Source organism: Chaetodon auriga, chromosome 24 (genome assembly GCF_051107435.1).
Source record: "Chaetodon auriga isolate fChaAug3 chromosome 24, fChaAug3.hap1, whole genome shotgun sequence".
Taxonomy (NCBI): Eukaryota; Metazoa; Chordata; class Actinopteri; order Chaetodontiformes; family Chaetodontidae; genus Chaetodon; species Chaetodon auriga.
Genome location: NC_135097.1, coordinates 64057 through 83587, shown reverse-complemented (window position 1 = coordinate 83587; position 19531 = coordinate 64057). Strand labels below are relative to the sequence as shown.

Sequence of the window (19531 nt, the reverse complement as noted above, 5' to 3'; positions counted from 1 at the left end):
CTGAGCCTAAGTAGTCAGAGTGGCAGAGAGCCTTTTTTTAACTCCAGATTTTCTGTCTTTCCACGCTCCTCCCGGCCACAGTTTACACACTACAGGCATGATTTTTTCCACAGTTGCAGACAAACTTGTCCTCTCTCTCACAATGTGCTGGAAAAATGTGTGAGACTTACAGAATTTGAATTAGAGGCCTCTAAGCCCGGCCATGTCTGTCTCTGTCTCTTTTTCTCTCTCTGAGTGCATGTGTGCCTGAGTGCTGAGAGGGGGCGTGTGTGTGCGTGCGCAGCTGGGTCTCATAGAGCATGATTGGGAGGGGCTCTGAAGTTGCTGTGGCAACCTCTGAGGCTCAGTACCTCTGTGAGCACTTCTCTCTCATGCTCCCACATGGAAATAAACAGACATATGGGCATATAATGTAATGTATATGTACGCGGTCGGGCAGTAGACCCCGTGGCCCTTTCAAAATTTCCCGCAGGGAAATTGTCTAGTTATTATTCTTCCTCTTCCGTGTCAAATTTCGGACCGCTACTCCTCCTACAGTTTTGGGAGCACCCACGCAAATGTTATATCAAAACGTGCGTCTCGATCGGGATCGGCGTGCTATTATTTTTCTCTACAGAATACGCGTTTTTCGCGACGTAAGTCGCGAAAAACGCGTTTTCGTTTCCCATAAGAAATGAATGGGAGGAGCTCGAAAAACAAAATTTTTTTTTCCCTTTTTCTAATGGCTACTGCTCCGGCATACTTTCACCTAGAGACTCCATTTAAACTTTAAATTGTAGACACAAGTCTTGTCTATTGCTGTATTAAGCCACGTTTTGATAACTCATGTAGTTTTTGAATAATCCCTCATCAATGACCATGAGCGTTTTTGGAGAAATTCTCAGATTTCAATGGGTGTGTATTGCGCGGACAGTTAGAGGCTAGAGTGGGTGACATCATCGCTAGAGTGGGAGAGAGCCGATTAAAAACGACTAGGTTTTTGCTCTTTCCACGCTCCTCCCGGCCACAGTTTACACTCTACAGGCATGATTTTTTCCACAGTTGTAGACAAACTTGTCCTCTCTCTCACAATGTGCTCGAAAAATCTGTGAGACGAACAGAATTTGAATTAGCAGCCTCTAAGCGCGGCCACGTCTGTCTCTGCTCTCCATGCACTCCAATACAAAGATTTTCGGAGAGAAGCAGAAAGGAGCCCTGTTTTCAACTCGCGACTGTGTCCACAAAATATTCTGTAGAAACACAAAATTACACCAAAACGTTCAGGAAGTCCTCAAGGCGCTCACGGTGTCTTTGTTTTTCTGATAGGAGCTTCCGTTCTCTCAGGAGAAGCCCAAATGTGAGAGGAGTGCAGAGGCAGAAAATCGCTCGTTTTCTCCGCTTTTCTGTCGCCCCTCTCTGTCTGCCCCTATCGTCATGGGCAACCAAGCCAAATTGCCGTGACAACCACTGAGCCTCAGTGGCAGAGAGCCTAAAAAAACCTCCAGATTTTCTGTCTTTCCAGGCTCCTCCCGGCCACAGTTTACACACTACAGGCATGATTTTTTCCACAGTTGCAGACAAACTTGTCCTCTCTCTCACAATGTGCTGGAAAAATGTGTGAGACTTACAGAATTTGAATTAGAGGCCTCTAAGCCCGGCCATGTCTGTCTCTGTCTCTTTTTCTCTCTCTGAGTGCATGTGTGCCTGAGTGCTGAGAGGGGGCGTGTGCGTGCGTGCGCAGCTGGGTCTCATAGAGCATGATTGGGAGGGGCTCTGAAGTTGCTGTGGCAACCTCTGAGGCTCAGTACCTCTGTGAGCACTTCTCTCTCATGCTCCCTCACACACAGAGAGGCATAATGGGCATATAATGTAATGTATATGTACGCGGTCGGGCAGTAGACCCCGTGGCCCTTTCAAAATTTCCCGCAGGGAAATTGTCTAGTTATTATTCTTCCTCTTCCGTGTCAAATTTCGATTCGCTACTCCTCCTACAGTTTTGGGAGCACCCACGCAAATGTTATATCAAAACGTGCGTCTCGATCGGGATCGGCGTGCTATTACTTTTGGGAAATTTATCGCAGTTTTTCGCGACGTAAGTCGCGAAAAACTGCGATAAATTTCCCATAAGAAATGAATGGGAGGCCGTAAAAATTGTCGCACTTTTTCTACTGGCTACTGCTCCGGCATACTTTCACCTAGAGACTCCATTTAAACTTTAAATTGTAGACACAAGTCTTGTCTATTGCTGTATTAAGCCACGTTTTGATAACTCATGTAGTTTTTGAATAATCCCTCATCAATGACCATGAGCGTTTTTGGAGAAATTCTCAGATTTCAATGGGTGTGTATTGCGCGGACAGTTAGAGGCTAGAGTGGGTGACATCATCGCTAGAGTGGGAGAGAGCCGATTAAAAACGTCTGGATTTTTGCTCTTTCCACGCTCCTCCCGGCCACAGTTTACACTCTACAGGCATGATTTTTTCCACAGTTGTAGACAAACTTGTCCTCTCTCTCACAATGTGCTCGAAAAATCTGTGAGACAAACAGAATTTGAATTAGCAGCCTCTAAGCGCGGCCAAGTCTGTCTCTGCTCCCCATGCACTCCAATACAAAGATTTTCGGAGAGAAGCAGAAAGGAGCCCCGTTTTCAACTCGCGACTGTGTCCACAATATTTGCTTTAGAAACACAAAATTACACCAAATCGTTCAGGAAGTCCTCAAGGCGCTCACGGTGTCTTTGTTTTTCTGATAGGAGCTACCGTTCTCTCAGGAGAAGCCCAAATGTGAGAGGAGTGCAGAGGCAGAAAATCGCTCGTTTTCTCCGCTTTTCTGTCGCCCCTCTCTGTCTGCCCCTATCGTCATGGGTAACCAAGTCAAATTGCCGTGACAACCACTGAGCCTCAGTGGCAGAGAGCCTTTTTTTAACTCCAGATTTTCTGTCTTTCCAGGCTCCTCCCGGCCACAGTTTACACACTACAGGCATGATTTTTTCCACAGTTGTAGACAAACTTGTCCTCTCTCTCACAATGTGCTGGAAAAATGTGTGAGACTTACAGAATTTGAATTAGCAGCCTCTAAGCCCGGCCACTTCTGTCTCTGTCTCTTTTTCTCTCTCTGAGTGCATGTGTGCCTGAGTGCTGAGAGGGGGCGTGTGTGTGCGTGCGCAGCTGTGTCTCATAGAGCATGATTGGGAGGGGCTCTGAAGTTGCTGTGGCAACCTCTGAGGCTCAGTACCTCTGTGAGCACTTCTCTCTCATGCTCCCTCACACACAGAGAGGCATAATGGGCATATAATGTAATGTATATGTACGCGGTCGGGCAGTAGACCCCGTGGCCCTTTCAAAATTTCCCGCAGGGAAATTGTCTAGTTATTATTCTTCCTCTTCCGGACGTTTTTCGATTCGCTACTCCTCCTACAGTTTTGGGAGCACCCACGCAAATGTTATATCAAAACGTGCGTCTCGATCGGGATCGCTATGCTATTATTTTTCTTAAATTTATCGCAGTTTTTCGCGACGTAAGTCGCGAAAAACTGCGATAAATTTCCCATAAGAAATGAATGGGAGGCCGTAAAAATTGTCGCACTTTTTCTACTGGCTACTGCTCCGGCATACTTTCACCTAGAGACTCCATTTAAACTTTAAATTGTAGACACAAGTCTTGTCTATTGGTGTATTAAGCCACGTTTTGATAACTCGTGTAGTTTTTGAGTAATCCCTCATCAATGACCATGAGCGTTTTTGGAGAAATTCTCTGATTTCAATGGGTGTGTATTGCGCGGACAGTTAGAGGCTAGAGTGGGTGACATCATCGCTAGAGTGGGAGAGAGCCGAAAAAAACGCCTGGATTTTTGCTCTTTCCACGCTCCTCCCGGCCACAGTTTACACTCTACAGGCATGATTTTTTCCACAGTTGTAGACAAACTTGTCCTCTCTCTCACAATGTGATCGAAAAATCTGTGAGAGTTACAGAATTTGAATTAGCAGCCTCTAAGCGCGGCCATGTCTGTCTCTGCTCCCCATGCACTCCAATACAAAGATTTTCGGAGAGAAGCAGAAAGGAGCCCCGTTTTCAACTCGCGACTGTGTCCACAATATATGCTGTAGAAGCATAAAATTACACCAAAACGTTCAGGAAGTCCTCAAGGCGCTCACGGTGTCTTTGTTTTTCTGATAGGAGCTTCCGTTCTCTCAGGAGAAGCCCAAATGTGAGAGGAGTGCAGAGGCAGAAAATCGCTCGTTTTCTCCGCTTTTCTGTCGCCCCTCTCTGTCTGCCCCTATCGTCATGGGCAACCAAGCCAAATTGCCATGACAACCACTGGGCCTCAGTGGCAGAGAGCCTAAAAAAAACTCCAGATTTTCTGTCTTTCCAGGCTCCTCCCGGCCACAGTTTACACACTACAGGCATGATTTTTTCCACAGTTGCAGACAAACTTGTCCTCTCTCTCACAATGTGCTGGAAAAATGTGTGAGACTTACAGAATTTGAATTAGAGGCCTCTAAGCCCGGCCATGTCTGTCTCTGTCTCTTTTTCTCTCTCTGAGTGCATGTGTGCCTGAGTGCTGAGAGGGGGCGTGTGCGTGCGTGCGCAGCTGTGTCTCATAGAGCATGATTGGGAGGGGCTCTGAAGTTGCTGTGGCAACCTCTGAGGCTCAGTACCTCTGTGAGCACTTCTCTCTCATGCTCCCTCACACACAGAGAGACAAAATGGGCATATAATGTAATATATATGTACGCGGTCGGGCAGTAGACCCCGTGGCCCTTTCAAAATTTCCCGCAGGGAAATTGTCTAGTTATTAGGGCCACGGGGCAAGCCACGAGCACTACTGCCTACAGCAAAGCTGTAGACAGTAGTGCTCGGGGCGAAGCCCCGAGCACTATTGTTATCCTGCGTGTTTTTTCTTCTTCTTATTATTAGGGCCACGGGGCAAGCCACGAGCACTACTGCCTACAGCAAAGCTGTAGTCAGTAGTGCTCGGGGCGAAGCCCCGAGCACTATTGTTATCCTGCGTGTTTTTTCTTCTTATTAGTGGGCAAGCTGAAGCTTGCACACTTATGTTCTTCCCACTATTTATTATTCTTATTATTATTATTATTATTATTATTCCGATGCCTTTTTTGGAACCTATCTCCTCCTACAGTTCTTAACCTAAAAATTTAATTCAAACGTTAAAAAATGGAACTTTCTTTCCGGTAAGTTGCTATTACTGTTGGTGGTGGTATCTGGAATAGGTTTGGAATTATTCAAGTTTATTCCGACTTTTTCTCTATGGAAAATGAATTGGATGAAGTTTGAAAAATCAGTAATGGTCCAACATTTTTAACTCGTTCATAATTCTTGCCAGAAACCTCAAGTAATTTTTTTAATGTTCCCCTTACCTCGCAAAATATTTCCACAATTCAACTTTGTGATATCGTTTGTACTTTTCCAATAATTAATTTTTATCCACAATATTTTTTGAATGGCAGTCAATGAGAGAGCCGTTTGGAAAAGCTCCAACCCAGCCCTCTTTGAACTCTAACTACTCCTTTATAATTTGAGCTACAAATTTCATTCAACCTTTAAATGGCTCACAACAAGTCCTACTTTAAAGGTTGTAAACATCGTGTAGGTATTTGTCATAGTTTCCGAGATATCATTTTTTAAGTTTTATGGTGTTTTTCGACCGTCCAATGAGTGTGTATGGCATCGATCGTTTCAGCTTGAGCGGATGACGTCATCTGTTAGAGTGGGAGAGAGACGAAAAAGCTTTCAGATTTTCGCTCTTTCCACACTCCTCCCAGCCGCAGTTTACACTCTACGCGCATGATTTTTTCCACAGTTGTAGACACATGTGTTCTGTCTCTCACAATGTGCTTGAAAAATGTGAGAGATTTACCGAAGTTGAATTAGCAGCGTCGAAGTGCGGCCACGTCTGTCTCTTCTCTCCATTAACTCCAATACAAAGATTTTCTGAGACAAGCGGACTGGACTCCTGTTTTTAACTCGCAAGTGTCGACGAAATATTTGGTGTAGAAACGCCGAACTAACGCCGAATTGTTCAGGAAGTCCTTAGAGCGATGATGGTCGGTGTATTTTTCTGATAAGAGCTACCGTTTTGTCAGAATCAGTTTACATGTGAGACCAGCGCAGGGGCAGCAAAGCGCTGTGTTTCTCCGTCTGAATGCCTGTGTGTCTGCTCCGCTGAGCTGCCTGTGCACCTGTTTCAGTGTGTGTGTGTGTGTGTGTGTTTGTGTGTGTGTGTGTGTGTATGGTCGTTCACTGTACGATACTTCGTGAAGTCGTTCATATTTTAGACGAACGTGAATTGAACGCGCTGATGCACGTTATTTTGAACTCGTTCATCCTGGTGTCTGTGAACTGCGCGCTGTTTCAGTTTAACTTCGTTCAATAGCGTGCCAGATTTCTATAGCGCCTGTCAGGCGAGGAGCCGGCAAAACCACAGCGTAAACGGGGCTTAATGTGTAGCGATAAACACACCCTATTTCTCAACACCAGCAATCAGCGTGGCACCGCCGTATGCGTCATGAAAACAGAATACGACAGCAGCACGGAGCCGACAGAGTAACAAGGACGCGTCGTATGATCATTTCAGCGAGTTTTATGACAAGGTCAGTGTTGTGCCTGAACGCGTACATAGAACGATAGTTCGTGAAAGCGTTTATGTTTTAGACGAACGTGAAATGAACGCGCTGATGCACGTTATTATGAACTCGTTCATTGCGGTGTCTGTGAACTGCGCGCTGTTTCAGTTTAATTTCGTTCTATAGCGTGCCAGATTTCTATAGCGCTTGTCAGCCGAGAAGCCGGCAAAACCACAGCGTAAACGGGCCTCAATGTGTAGCGATAAACGCACCCTATTTCTCAACACCAGCAATCGTGCGTCATGAAAACAGAATACGACAGCAGCACGGAGCCGACAGAGCAACAAGGAGGCGGCGTATGATCATTTCAGCGAGTTTTATGACAAGGTCAGTGTTGTGCCTGAACGCGTTGATAGAACGATAGTTCGTGACGGCGTTCATATTTTAGATGAACGTGAATTGGCCGCGCTGATGCAAGTTACTATGAAGTCGTTCATTCTGGTGTCTGTGAACGGCGCTCTCTGTCCGGTTAACTTCGTTCAATAGCTGATGGCTGTTAAATACGTATTACTTAATTAATTTACAGCGTGGCACCGCCGCGTGCTTTACATGAAGTGAAAGCTGCAGCTGTTAGTAATGTGGACTGAATGGACAGCAGCATTTGAAGCAGCAATGAGGACATGTTGTCCCCTAAATGTTATTGTAAATCATGATTGGATAAGAATTCAAACGTGAAGATGAAGATGAAATCTGACGCATAGTTACAGTGGTAAAACTGATCAAATAATTGCTGTCTGTGGTTCTATAGGCTGTGTCAATCATTTTGAAAAATAATAGCTCACAACAACATATGGGGAAAAAAATAACTATGAATTAATTCATTTTTACAACGGTGAACTCAGTTGAAAATGTTGAATTATGAATTATGAACTGAACTACTTCATTTTGAAATGTGTGCACTGAACTGTGCAGTAGTTCATGTAGACAATGAACTTTCCCAACACTGGCTCCTTGTGTATAATGTCATAATGTCACTAGTATTAATTGTTTGACATTCCAGAAAGAGCAGATACTGTGTGTGGAGCGGACCAACCCGGACTCTTGAGTTATTGTCTTTGGGGACTTTAACAAAGGTAATCTCACCCACGCACTCCCTAAATACACACCGCTTATTAAACGCCCGCCCAGAGAGGAGAATATTCTGGATCGCTATTACAGCACAATCAGAGATGTTTGTCACACCGTCCCCCCGTGCTGCACTATCAAACCGTTGTACATATGAAATCGGCTAAGACAATCACTTATGACGGTGCAGAGCCGGTATGTCTTTTGAGGCGACGAGGCGCAGTGTTGCATTGATTTCATATGTCCAACGGTCTAATCCTTGTGACATCTGTTCTCTGTTTTCGCCACAAGGTGGAGCTTCCCCTTGTGAGACGGGAGTTGAGTGAATTCACTGTGTCTGTGCCAACTGAGGACTCTGTGTTGCTGCGGCTTTTGGCTGAAATTTTCTGCTTTCTTCAGCTTGCCCACGCATTTTCTTCAGGAAATGCAATCTTTCTAGTTATTATTAGGGCCACGGGGCAAGCCACGAGCACTACTGCCTACAGCAAAGCTGTAGACAGTAGTGCTCGGGGCGAAGCCCCGAGCACTATTGTTATCCTGCGTGTTTTTTCTTCTTCTTCTTATTAGGGCCACGGGGCAGCCACGAGCACTACTGCCTACAGCAAAGCTGTAGACAGTAGTGCTCGGGGCGAAGCCCCGAGCACTATTGTTATCCTGCGTGTTTTTTCTTCTTATTATTATTATTATTATTATTATTCTTCCTCTTCCGTGTCAAATTTCGATTCGCTACTCCTCCTACAGTTTTGGGAGCACCCACGCAAATGTTATATCAAAACGTGCGTCTCGATCGGGATCGGCGTGCTATTATTTTTGGGAAATTTATCGCAGTTTTTCGCGACGTAAGTCGCGAAAAACTGCGATAAATTTCCCATAAGAAATGAATGGGAGGCCGTAAAAATTGTCGCACTTTTTCTACTGGCTACTGCTCCGGCATACTTTCACCTAGAGACTCCATTTAAACTTTAAATTGTAGACACAAGTCTTGTCTATTGCTGTATTAAGCCACGTTTTGATAACTCATGTAGTTTTTGAATAATCCCTCATCAATGACCATGAGCGTTTTTGGAGAAATTCTCAGATTTCAATGGGTGTGTATTGCGCGGACAGTTAGAGGCTAGAGTGGGTGACATCATCGCTAGAGTGGGAGAGAGCCGATTAAAAACGACTAGGTTTTTGCTCTTTCCACGCTCCTCCCGGCCACAGTTTACACTCTACAGGCATGATTTTTTCCACAGTTGTAGACAAACTTGTCCTCTCTCTCACAATGTGCTCGAAAAATCTGTGAGACAAACAGAATTTGAATTAGCAGCCTCTAAGCGCGGCCACGTCTGTCTCTGCTCTCCATGCACTCCAATACAAAGATTTTCGGAGAGAAGCAGAAAGGAGCCCTGTTTTCAACTCGCGACTGTGTCCACAAAATATTCTGTAGAAACACAAAATTACACCAAAACGTTCAGGAAGTCCTCAAGGCGCTCACGGTGTCTTTGTTTTTCTCATAGGAGCTTCCGTTCTCTCAGGAGAAGCCCAAATGCGAGAGGAGTGCAGAGGCAGAAAATCGCTCGTTTTCTCCGCTTTTCTGTCGCCCCTCTCTGTCTGCCCCTATCGTCATGGGCAACCAAGCCAAATTGCCGTGACAACCACTGAGCCTCAGTGGCAGAGAGCCTGAAAAAACCTCCAGATTTTCTGTCTTTCCACGCTCCTCCCGGCCACAGTTTACACACTACAGGCATGATTTTTTCCACAGTTGCAGACAAACTTGTCCTCTCTCTCACAATGTGCTGGAAAAATGTGTGAGACTTACAGAATTTGAATTAGAGGCCTCTAAGCCCGGCCATGTCTGTCTCTGTCTCTTTTTCTCTCTCTGAGTGCATGTGTGCCTGAGTGCTGAGAGGGGGCGTGTGTGTGCGTGCGCAGCTGGGTCTCATAGAGCATGATTGGGAGGGGCTCTGAAGTTGCTGTGGCAACCTCTGAGGCTCAGTACCTCTGTGAGCACCTCTCTCTCATGCTCCCTTACACAAATAAACAGACATATGGGCATATAATGTAATGTATATGTACGCGGTCGGGCAGTAGACCCCGTGGCCCTTTCAAAATTTCCCGCAGGGAAATTGTCTAGTTATTATTATTCTTCCTCTTCCGTGTCAAATTTCGGACCGCTACTCCTCCTACAGTTTTGGGAGCACCCACGCAAATGTTATATCAAAACGTGCGTCTCGATCGGGATCGGCGTGCTATTATTTTTCTCAAATTTATCGCAGTTTTTCGCGACGTAAGTCGCGAAAAACTGCGATAAATTTCCCATAAGAAATGAATGGGAGGCGGTAAAAATTGTCACACTTTTTCTACTGGCTACTGCTCCGGCATACTTTCACCTAGAGACTCCATTTAAACTTTAAATTGTAGACACAAGTCTTGTCTATTGCTGTATTAAGCCACGTTTTGATAACTCATGTAGTTTTTGAGTAATCCCTCATCAATGACCATGAGCGTTTTTGGGGAAATTCTCAGATTTCAATGGGTGTGTATTGCGCGGACAGTTAGAGGCTAGAGTGGGTGACATCATCGCTAGAGTGGGAGAGAGCCGATTAAAAACGACTAGGTTTTTGCTCTTTCCACGCTCCTCCCGGCCACAGTTTACACTCTACAGGCATGATTTTTTGCACAGTTGTAGACAAACTTGTCCTCTCTCTCACAATGTGCTCGAAAAATCTGTGAGATGAACAGAATTTGAATTAGCAGCCTCTAAGCGCGGCCACGTCTGTCTCTGCTCTCCATGCACTCCAATACAAAGATTTTCGGAGAGAGCAGAAAGGAGCCCTGTTTTCAACTCGCGACTGTGTCCACAAAATATTCTGTAGAAACACAAAATTACACCAAAACGTTCAGGAAGTCCTCAAGGCGCTCACGGTGTCTTTGTTTTTCTGATAGGAGCTTCCGTTCTCTCAGGAGAAGCCCAAATGTGAGAGGAGTGCAGAGGCAGAAAATCGCTCGTTTTCTCCGCTTTTCTGTCGCCCCTCTCTGTCTGCCCCTATCGTCATGGGCAACCAAGTCAAATTGCCATGACAACCACTGGGCCTCAGTGGCAGAGAGCCTAAAAAAAACTCCAGATTTTCTGTCTTTCCAGGCTCCTCCCGGCCACAGTTTACACACTACAGGCATGATTTTTTCCACAGTTGCAGACAAACTTGTCCTCTCTCTCACAATGTGCTGGAAAAATGTGTGAGACTTACAGAATTTGAATTAGAGGCCTCTAAGCCCGGCCATGTCTGTCTCTGTCTCTTTTTCTCTCTCTGAGTGCATGTGTGCCTGAGTGCTGAGAGGGGGCGTGTGTGTGCGTGCGCAGCTGGGTCTCATAGAGCATGATTGGGAGGGGCTCTGAAGTTGCTGTGGCAACCTCTGAGGCTCAGTACCTCTGTGAGCACTTCTCTCTCATGCTCCCACATGGAAATAAACAGACATATGGGCATATAATGTAATGTATATGTACACGGTCGGGCAGTAGACCCCGTGGCCCTTTCAAAATTTCCCGCAGGGAAATTGTCTAGTTATTCTTCCTCTTCCGTGTCAAATTTCGGACCGCTACTCCTCCTACAGTTTTGGGAGCACCCACGCAAATGTTATATCAAAACGTGCGTCTCGATCGGGATCGGCGTGCTATTACTTTTGGGAAATTTATCGCAGTTTTTCGCGACGTTAGTCGCGAAAAACTGCGATAAATTTCCCATAAGAAATGAATGGGAGGCGGTAAAAATTGTCGCACTTCTTCTACTGGCTACTGCTCCGGCATACTTTCACCTAGAGACTCCATTTAAACTTTAAATTGTAGACACAAGTCTTGTCTATTGCTGTATTAAGCCACGTTTTGATAACTCATGTAGTTTTTGAATAATCCCTCATCAATGACCATGAGCGTTTTTGGAGAAATTCTCAGATTTCAATGGGTGTGTATTGCGCGGACAGTTAGAGGCTAGAGTGGGTGACATCATCGCTAGAGTGGGAGAGAGCCGATTAAAAACGTCTGGATTTTTGCTCTTTCCACGCTCCTCCCGGCCACAGTTTACACTCTACAGGCATGATTTTTTCCACAGTTGTAGACAAACTTGTCCTCTCTCTCACAATGTGCTCGAAAAATCTGTGAGACTTACAGAATTTGAATTAGCAGCCTCTAAGCGCGGCCACGTCTGTCTCTGCTCTCCATGCACTCCAATACAAAGATTTTCGGAGAGAGCAGAAAGGAGCCCTGTTTTCAACTCGCGACTGTGTCCACAAAATATTCTGTAGAAACACAAAATTACACCAAATCGTTCAGGAAGTCCTCAAGGCGCTCACGGTGTCTTTGTTTTTCTGATAGGAGCTACCGTTCTCTCAGGAGAAGCCCAAATGTGAGAGGAGTGCAGAGGCAGAAAATCGCTTGTTTTCTCCGCTTTTCTGTCGCCCCTGTCTGTCTGCCCTTATCGTCATGGGCAACCAGCTCAAGTTGCCGTGACAACCCCTGAGCCTAAGTAGTCAGAGTGGCAGAGAGCCTTTTTTTAACTCCAGATTTTCTGTCTTTCCACGCTCCTCCCGGCCACAGTTTACACACTACAGGCATGATTTTTTCCACAGTTGCAGACAAACTTGTCCTCTCTCTCACAATGTGCTGGAAAAATGTGTGAGACTTACAGAATTTGAATTAGAGGCCTCTAAGCCCGGCCATGTCTGTCTCTGTCTCTTTTTCTCTCTCTGAGTGCATGTGTGCCTGAGTGCTGAGAGGGGGCGTGTGTGTGCGTGCGCAGCTGGGTCTCATAGAGCATGATTGGGAGGGGCTCTCAAGTTGCTGTGGCAACCTCTGAGGCTCAGTACCTCTGTGAGCACTTCTCTCTCATGCTCCCACATGGAAATAAACAGACATATGGGCATATAATGTAATGTATATGGACGCGGTCGGGCAATAGACCCCGTGGCCCTTTCAAAATTTCCCGCAGGGAAATTGTCTAGTTATTATTATTATTCTTCCTCTTCCGTGTCAAATTTCGGACCGCTACTCCTCCTACAGTTTTGGGAGCACCCACGCAAATGTTATATCAAAACGTGCGTCTCGATCGGGATCGGCGTGCTATTATTTTTCTCTACAGAATACGCGTTTTTCGCGACGCAAGTCGCGAAAAACGCGTATTCGTTTCCCATAAGAAATGAATGGGAGGCGGTAAAAATTGTCGCACTTTTTCTACTGGCTACTGCTCCGGCATACTTTCACCTAGAGACTCCATTTAAACTTTAAATTGTAGACACAAGTCTTGTCTATTGGTGTATTAAGCCACGTTTTGATAACTCGTGTAGTTTTTGAGTAATCCCTCATCAATGACCATGAGCGTTTTTGGAGAAATTCTCAGATTTCAATGGGTGTGTATTGCGTGGACAGTTAGAGGCTAGAGTGGGTGACATCATCGCTAGAGTGGGAGAGAGCCGAAAAAAACGCCTAGATTTTTGCTCTTTCCACGCTCCTCCTGGCCACAGTTTACGCTCTACAGGCGTGATTTTTTCCACAGTTGTAGACAAACTTGTCCTCTCTCTCACAATGTGCTCAAAAAATCTGTGAGACTTACAGAATTTGAGTTAGCAGCCTCTAAGCGCGGCCATGTCTGTCTCTGCTCCCCATGCACTCCAATACAAAGATTTTCGGAGAGAAGCAGAAAGGAGCCCTGTTTTCAACTCGCGACTGTGTCCACAAAATATTCTGTAGAAACACAAAATTACACCAAATCGTTCAGGAAGTCCTCAAGGCGCTCACGGTGTCTTTGTTTTTCTGATAGGAGCTACCGTTCTCTCAGGAGAAGCCCAAATGTGAGAGGAGTGCAGAGGCAGAAAATGGCTCGTTTTCTCCGCTTTTCTGTCGCCCCTGTCTGTCTGCCCTTATCGTCATGGGCAACCAGCTCAAGTTGCCGTGACAACCTCTGAGCCTAAGTAGTCAGAGTGGCAGAGAGCCTTTTTTTAACTCCAGATTTTCTGTCTTTCCACGCTCCTCCCGGCCACAGTTTCCACACTACAGGCATGATTTTTTCCACAGTTGCAGACAAACTTGTCCTCTCTCTCACAATGTGCTGGAAAAATGTGTGAGACTTACAGAATTTGAATTAGAGGCCTCTAAGCCCGGCCATGTCTGTCTCTGTCTCTTTTTCTCTCTCTGAGTGCATGTGTGCCTGAGTGCTTAGAGGGGGCGTGTGTGTGCGTGCGCAGCTGGGTCTCATAGAGCATGATTGGGAGGGGCTCTGAAGTTGCTGTGGCAACCTCTGAGGCTCAGTACCTCTGTGAGCACTTCTCTCTCATGCTCCCACATGGAAATAAACAGACATATGGGCATATAATGTAATGTATATGTACGCGGTCGGGCAGTAGACCCCGTGGCCCTTTCAAAATTTCCCGCAGGGAAATTGTCTAGTTATTCTTCCTCTTCCGTGCTTTTTTCGATTCGCTACTCCTCCTACAGTTTTGGGAGCACCCACGCAAATGTTACATCAAAACGTGCGTCTTGATCGGGATCGCTATGCTATTATTTTTCTTAAATTTATCGCAGTTTTTCGCGACGTAAGTCGCGAAAAACTGCGATAAATTTCCCATAAGAAATGAATGGGAGGTGGTAAAAATTGTCGCACTTTTTCTACTGGCTACTGCTCCGGCATACTTTCACCTAGAGACTCCATTTAAACTTTAAATTGTAGACACAAGTCTTGTCTATTGCTGTTTTAAGCCACGTTTTGATAACTCATGTAGTTTTTGAATAATCCCTCATCAATGACCATGAGCGTTTTTGGAGAAATTCTCAGATTTCAATGGGTGTGTATTGCGCGGACAGTTAGAGGCTAGAGTGGGTGACATCATCGCTAGAGTGGGAGAGAGCCGATTAAAAACGACTAGGTTTTTGCTCTTTCCACGCTCCTCCCGGCCACAGTTTACACTCTACAGGCATGATTTTTTCCACAGTTGTAGACAAACTTGTCCTCTCTCTCACAATGTGATCGAAAAATCTGTGAGAGTTACAGAATTTGAATTAGCAGCCTCTAAGCGCGGCCATGTCTGTCTCTGCTCCCCATGCACTCCAATACAAAGATTTTCGGAGAGAAGCAGAAAGGAGCCCTGTTTTCAACTCGCGACTGTGTCCACAATATATGCTGTAGAAGCATAAAATTACACCAAAACGTTCAGGAAGTCCTCAAGGCGCTCACGGTGTCTTTGTTTTTCTGATAGGAGCTTCCGTTCTCTCAGGAGAAGCCCAAATGTGAGAGGAGTGCAGAGGCAGAAAATCGCTCGTTTTCTCCGCTTTTCTGTCGCCCCTCTCTGTCTGCCCCTATCGTCATGGGCAACCAAGCCAAATTGCCATGACAACCACTGGGCCTCAGTGGCAGAGAGCCTAAAAAAAACTCCAGATTTTCTGTCTTTCCAGGCTCCTCCCGGCCACAGTTTACACACTACAGGCATGATTTTTTCCACAGTTGCAGACAAACTTGTCCTCTCTCTCACAATGTGCTGGAAAAATGTGTGAGACTTACAGAATTTGAATTAGAGGCCTCTAAGCCCGGCCATGTCTGTCTCTGTCTCTTTTTCTCTCTCTGAGTGCATGTGTGCCTGAGTGCTGAGAGGGGGCGTGTGCGTGCGTGCGCAGCTGTGTCTCATAGAGCATGATTGGGAGGGGCTCTGAAGTTGCTGTGGCAACCTCTGAGGCTCAGTACCTCTGTGAGCACTTCTCTCTCATGCTCCCTCACACACAGAGAGACAAAATGGGCATATAATGTAATATATATGTACGCGGTCGGGCAGTAGACCCCGTGGCCCTTTCAAAATTTCCCGCAGGGAAATTGTCTAGTTATTCTTCCTCTTCCGTGTCAAATTTCGGACCGCTACTCCTCCTACAGTTTTGGGAGCACCCACGCAAATGTTATATCAAAACGTGCGTCTCGATCGGGATCGGCGTGCTATTATTTTTCTCTACAGAATAGAATAGTTTTCGTTTCCCATAAGAAATGAATGGGAGGAGCTCGAAAAACAAAATTTTTTTTTCCCTTTTTCTAATGGCTACTGCTCCGGCATACTTTCACCTAGAGACTCCATTTAAACTTTAAATTGTAGACACAAGTCTTGTCTATTGGTGTATTAAGCCACGTTTTGATAACTCGTGTAGTTTTTGAGTAATCCCTCATCAATGACCATGAGCGTTTTTGGAGAAATTCTCTGATTTCAATGGGTGTGTATTGCGCGGACAGTTAGAGGCTAGAGTGGGTGACATCATCGCTAGAGTGGGAGAGAGCCGAAAAAAAACGCCTAGATTTTTGCTCTTTCCACGCGCCTCTAAGCGCGGCCACGTCTGTCTCTGCTCTCCATGCACTCCAATACAAAGATTTTTGGAGAGAGCAGAAAGGAGCCCCGTTTTCAACTCGCGACTGTGTCCACAAAATACGCTGTAGAAACACAAAATTACACCAAATCGTTCAGGAAGTCCTCAAGGCGCTCACGGTGTCTTTGTTTTTCTGATAGGGGCTACCGTTCTCTCAGGAGAAGCCCAAATGTGAGAGGAGTGCAGAGGCAGAAAATCGCTCGTTTTCTCCGCTTTTCTGTCGCCCCTCTCTGTCTGCCCTTATCGTCATGGGCAACCAGCTCAAGTTGCCGTGACAACCACTGAGCCTCAGTGGCAGAGAGCCTAAAAAAAGCTCCAGATTTTCAGTCTTTCCACGCTCCTCCCGGCCACAGTTTACACACTACAGGCATGATTTTTTCCACAGTTGTAGACAAACTTGTCCTCTCTCTCACAATGTGCTGGAAAAATGTGTGAGACTTACAGAATTTCAATTAGCAGCCTCTAAGCCCGGCCACTTCTGTCTCTGTCTCTTTTTCTCTCTCTGGGTGCATGTGTGCCTGAGTGCTGAGAGGGGGCGTGTGTGTGCGTGAGCAGCTGTGTCTCATAGAGCATGATTGGGAGGGGCTCTGAAGTTGCTGTGGCAACCTCTGAGGCTCAGTACCTCTGTGAGCACTTCTCTCTCATGCTCCCACACACAAATAAACAGACATATGGGCATATAATGTAATGTATATGTACGCGGTCGGGCAGTAGACCCCGTGGCCCTTTCAAAATTTCCCGCAGGGAAATTGTCTAGTTTATATTACTATTTGTATTCTTTTTTCTAATTTCTACATAATAATATAATCATAATATATTAGTATTAATAATACAGTATTAATAATACAAACGTTTACTGTAAAATTATTTCTTATATTTATCATTTTTATCGCCTTGAAGGCAACATAATTTTATGTTTAATTTGAGTTAAATAAGAAGATAATGCCTGAATATTAATTGTTCAATTTAAGAAGATGAAATAAAATGACTTGTGTTGAATATTCAGTTGTGTTATGTTCTACTTTTGGAGAATCATGAACATGTATGAGTGAGGGGGTACTCATGGTATGACAAAAAGGCTCAAGGGGTACACAAGACAAAAAAGGTTGGGAACCACTGATCTAAAATGCAAAACTTTTTTTTTTTTTTTTAAACACTTTGTTGTTTACTACATAATTCGATATGTGTTCCTTCATAGTTTGGATGTCTTCAGTATTAATTTACAATTTAAAAGATAAAACCATTGAATAAAGAAAAACATTGAATGAGAAGTGTGTCCAAACTTTTAATGCTACTGTATATCAATTTAAAACACAAAGAACAAGAAGGATGAAAGTTTATGCAGGTATATCACTGAAAGGTGCCACATAGATTTCAGTGTCATATGGACAGAAAAGTACCATTGACTGTATTTATACTGTCTCTGTAATCCATTTGTGATCACCCTCTCCTACCAATTGTCTCAATTGCCAGTAGCCTCTCTTAAAATCACAACTGAAGTATAATGTGTGAGTGGTGTGTACATATCCTTCAAGTAACACAAACTGTACTTAAATTTTATATAGATTTATATAATCCAGGCATGTTCACAGTATTTCACTTCCAGCTAGGTATCTGATTATGACCAACTAACTGTAGTCACTTAATGTTGGAACTAGTTAATCCAATGCTTGTTGCTCTGATATTTTAAAGCTAGTAGTTGCCTTGTAGTGATGTTGGGATTCGCTGTGTGTACACTTGTCTTAATGTAAGATGGATGTGGACAGTGATAAGGGTGGTGGGACAGCCCAGGGCAGGTCAGCTGAAAATTTACCAAATTTTCAAATCCCAGTGACAACAGGTATGCATATGGAGGTGATGATTTATTTCCATCTACGTTCTGCCTTCCTATATTCTCCTCTCTGTTGATGATGCTGCTGTTGATGTTAAGGGTTTCATTAATAACTGGGACAGCCCTGGACTTGTGTGAAGTGGAGGCATGAAGAGCTGACAACTCATTAAACCAACTAACATGGTCATTTATATTACTGAAGTGAAGAGGGTGATTAGCCTTATTAAAAGTAGCTGGAAAATGTGGCTTCATGGAGCTCATTAGCAATGCAGGAGAGCATTGTATGTTTCTAGGTTATTTATAGCATGCAGTTAAGGTGCATCAAAGGTAATACCTTTATGGTCAAAGACAAAGTCTGAATTCAGAGACATGTCTAGAGTAGTGTGTGTGGGGCCAGAGGCATGAGGATAAAATATTTAGAATTGTTTAAAAAATTTGTGAGGTGTTGTCAATGTGAAGATTAAAGTCACCAACTATAATGACCCTTTGAAATTGAAGTCATTTGGATTCTGGTGATGTCTATAGACGCACCTCTGGCTCAACTCTTGAACCTCTACATTCATCTTATCACTCCACCCTCAGATTCATTACTTTTGACAGTTATTCTGTTCATCATTTCATCTTGTATGAAAAGGTTGGATGGCATCTCTAATAAGATAAAGGCTTAAGGTTATAAAGTCCTTAATGGCAACATGCCATCATACTCGACATGACATCATCACTTCCATCTTAAACTTGTTACATTGTTAGTAGCTGACTGGTTCTGTTGATTGGCTAATGTGCAAAGTCTCATGTACAAACGCTGACTTTTGGAAAACTGCTGGTAGTTTTTTGTTTTTTTTGCTTCACACATTTAAAAGCACACGTTAAAACTTAAGACAGCTGTACTTTCAGATCAGTTAAACAACATGACTACAAACTGCTCAATGTTCGAATGTCACTGTAAACTATGTTCTCTTGAGCTGCATGTCAGCAGCTGCTTCTGCTGGCTCATGTAGAGAGCTCTGTGTCTGTAGCAGTTGTATCATAAAATACTGGCTGTTCATTCGGTTTTAAAACAGGGAACTTCTGAGCTGATTTTTCCTGAGAACAGCTGTCATGCGTTTCGTGTTTTCAGTTTCGGGGAATCAACAGAGGAAAGAGGGCAAACATCATTGACTCCATGTTGCGGATGCTGGAGCAGTACAGTTCAAACCTGGAGGATCTAATCAGAGAGCGAACAGATGAACTGGAGGTTGAGAGAAACAAGACAGAGAAACTGGTTGGACAGCTCCTGCCAAAGTAAGACACATTCAAAAAGTGAGATAATTGCTGCTGTTCTATGTTTATAGATTCATATTTTTTAAGAGCATTCTTTTCTTAGTTTTATTCTCATCCCTATTCTTCTTTATTCTATGTATTTTATGTTTATGTATATGTTTACATGCTGCTGCAACAAAAGAATTTCTCAAATTGGATCAATAAAGTCTGGGTCTAATAAAGTACAAGTTTGGCACAGTAACAACACGTGGTTGCTTCCAGCAAAAATCATCTGCACCTTCCTGATTTAAGGTCTGTCACTCCTTTTTAAAATGACTTTGGCTACATTCAGACAGGATGAGCGTCTCAGGAATAGGTGGAGATGAAACCTTCCCTGAGCTCCTC

At 44.4% G+C, this 19531-nt stretch overlaps 1 protein-coding gene across 1 annotated transcript in view; it reads left to right on the top strand.

The window, feature by feature from the left end:
• Positions 1–19531, top strand: part of LOC143317384 (retinal guanylyl cyclase 2-like) — a 103608-nt gene that overhangs the window by 72846 nt on the left and 11231 nt on the right. The window contains exon 17 of the mRNA XM_076725530.1: positions 19005–19168. Within this exon, the coding sequence (XP_076581645.1) occupies positions 19005–19168 (164 nt within the window). The remainder of the gene's footprint in view (positions 1–19004; positions 19169–19531) is intronic.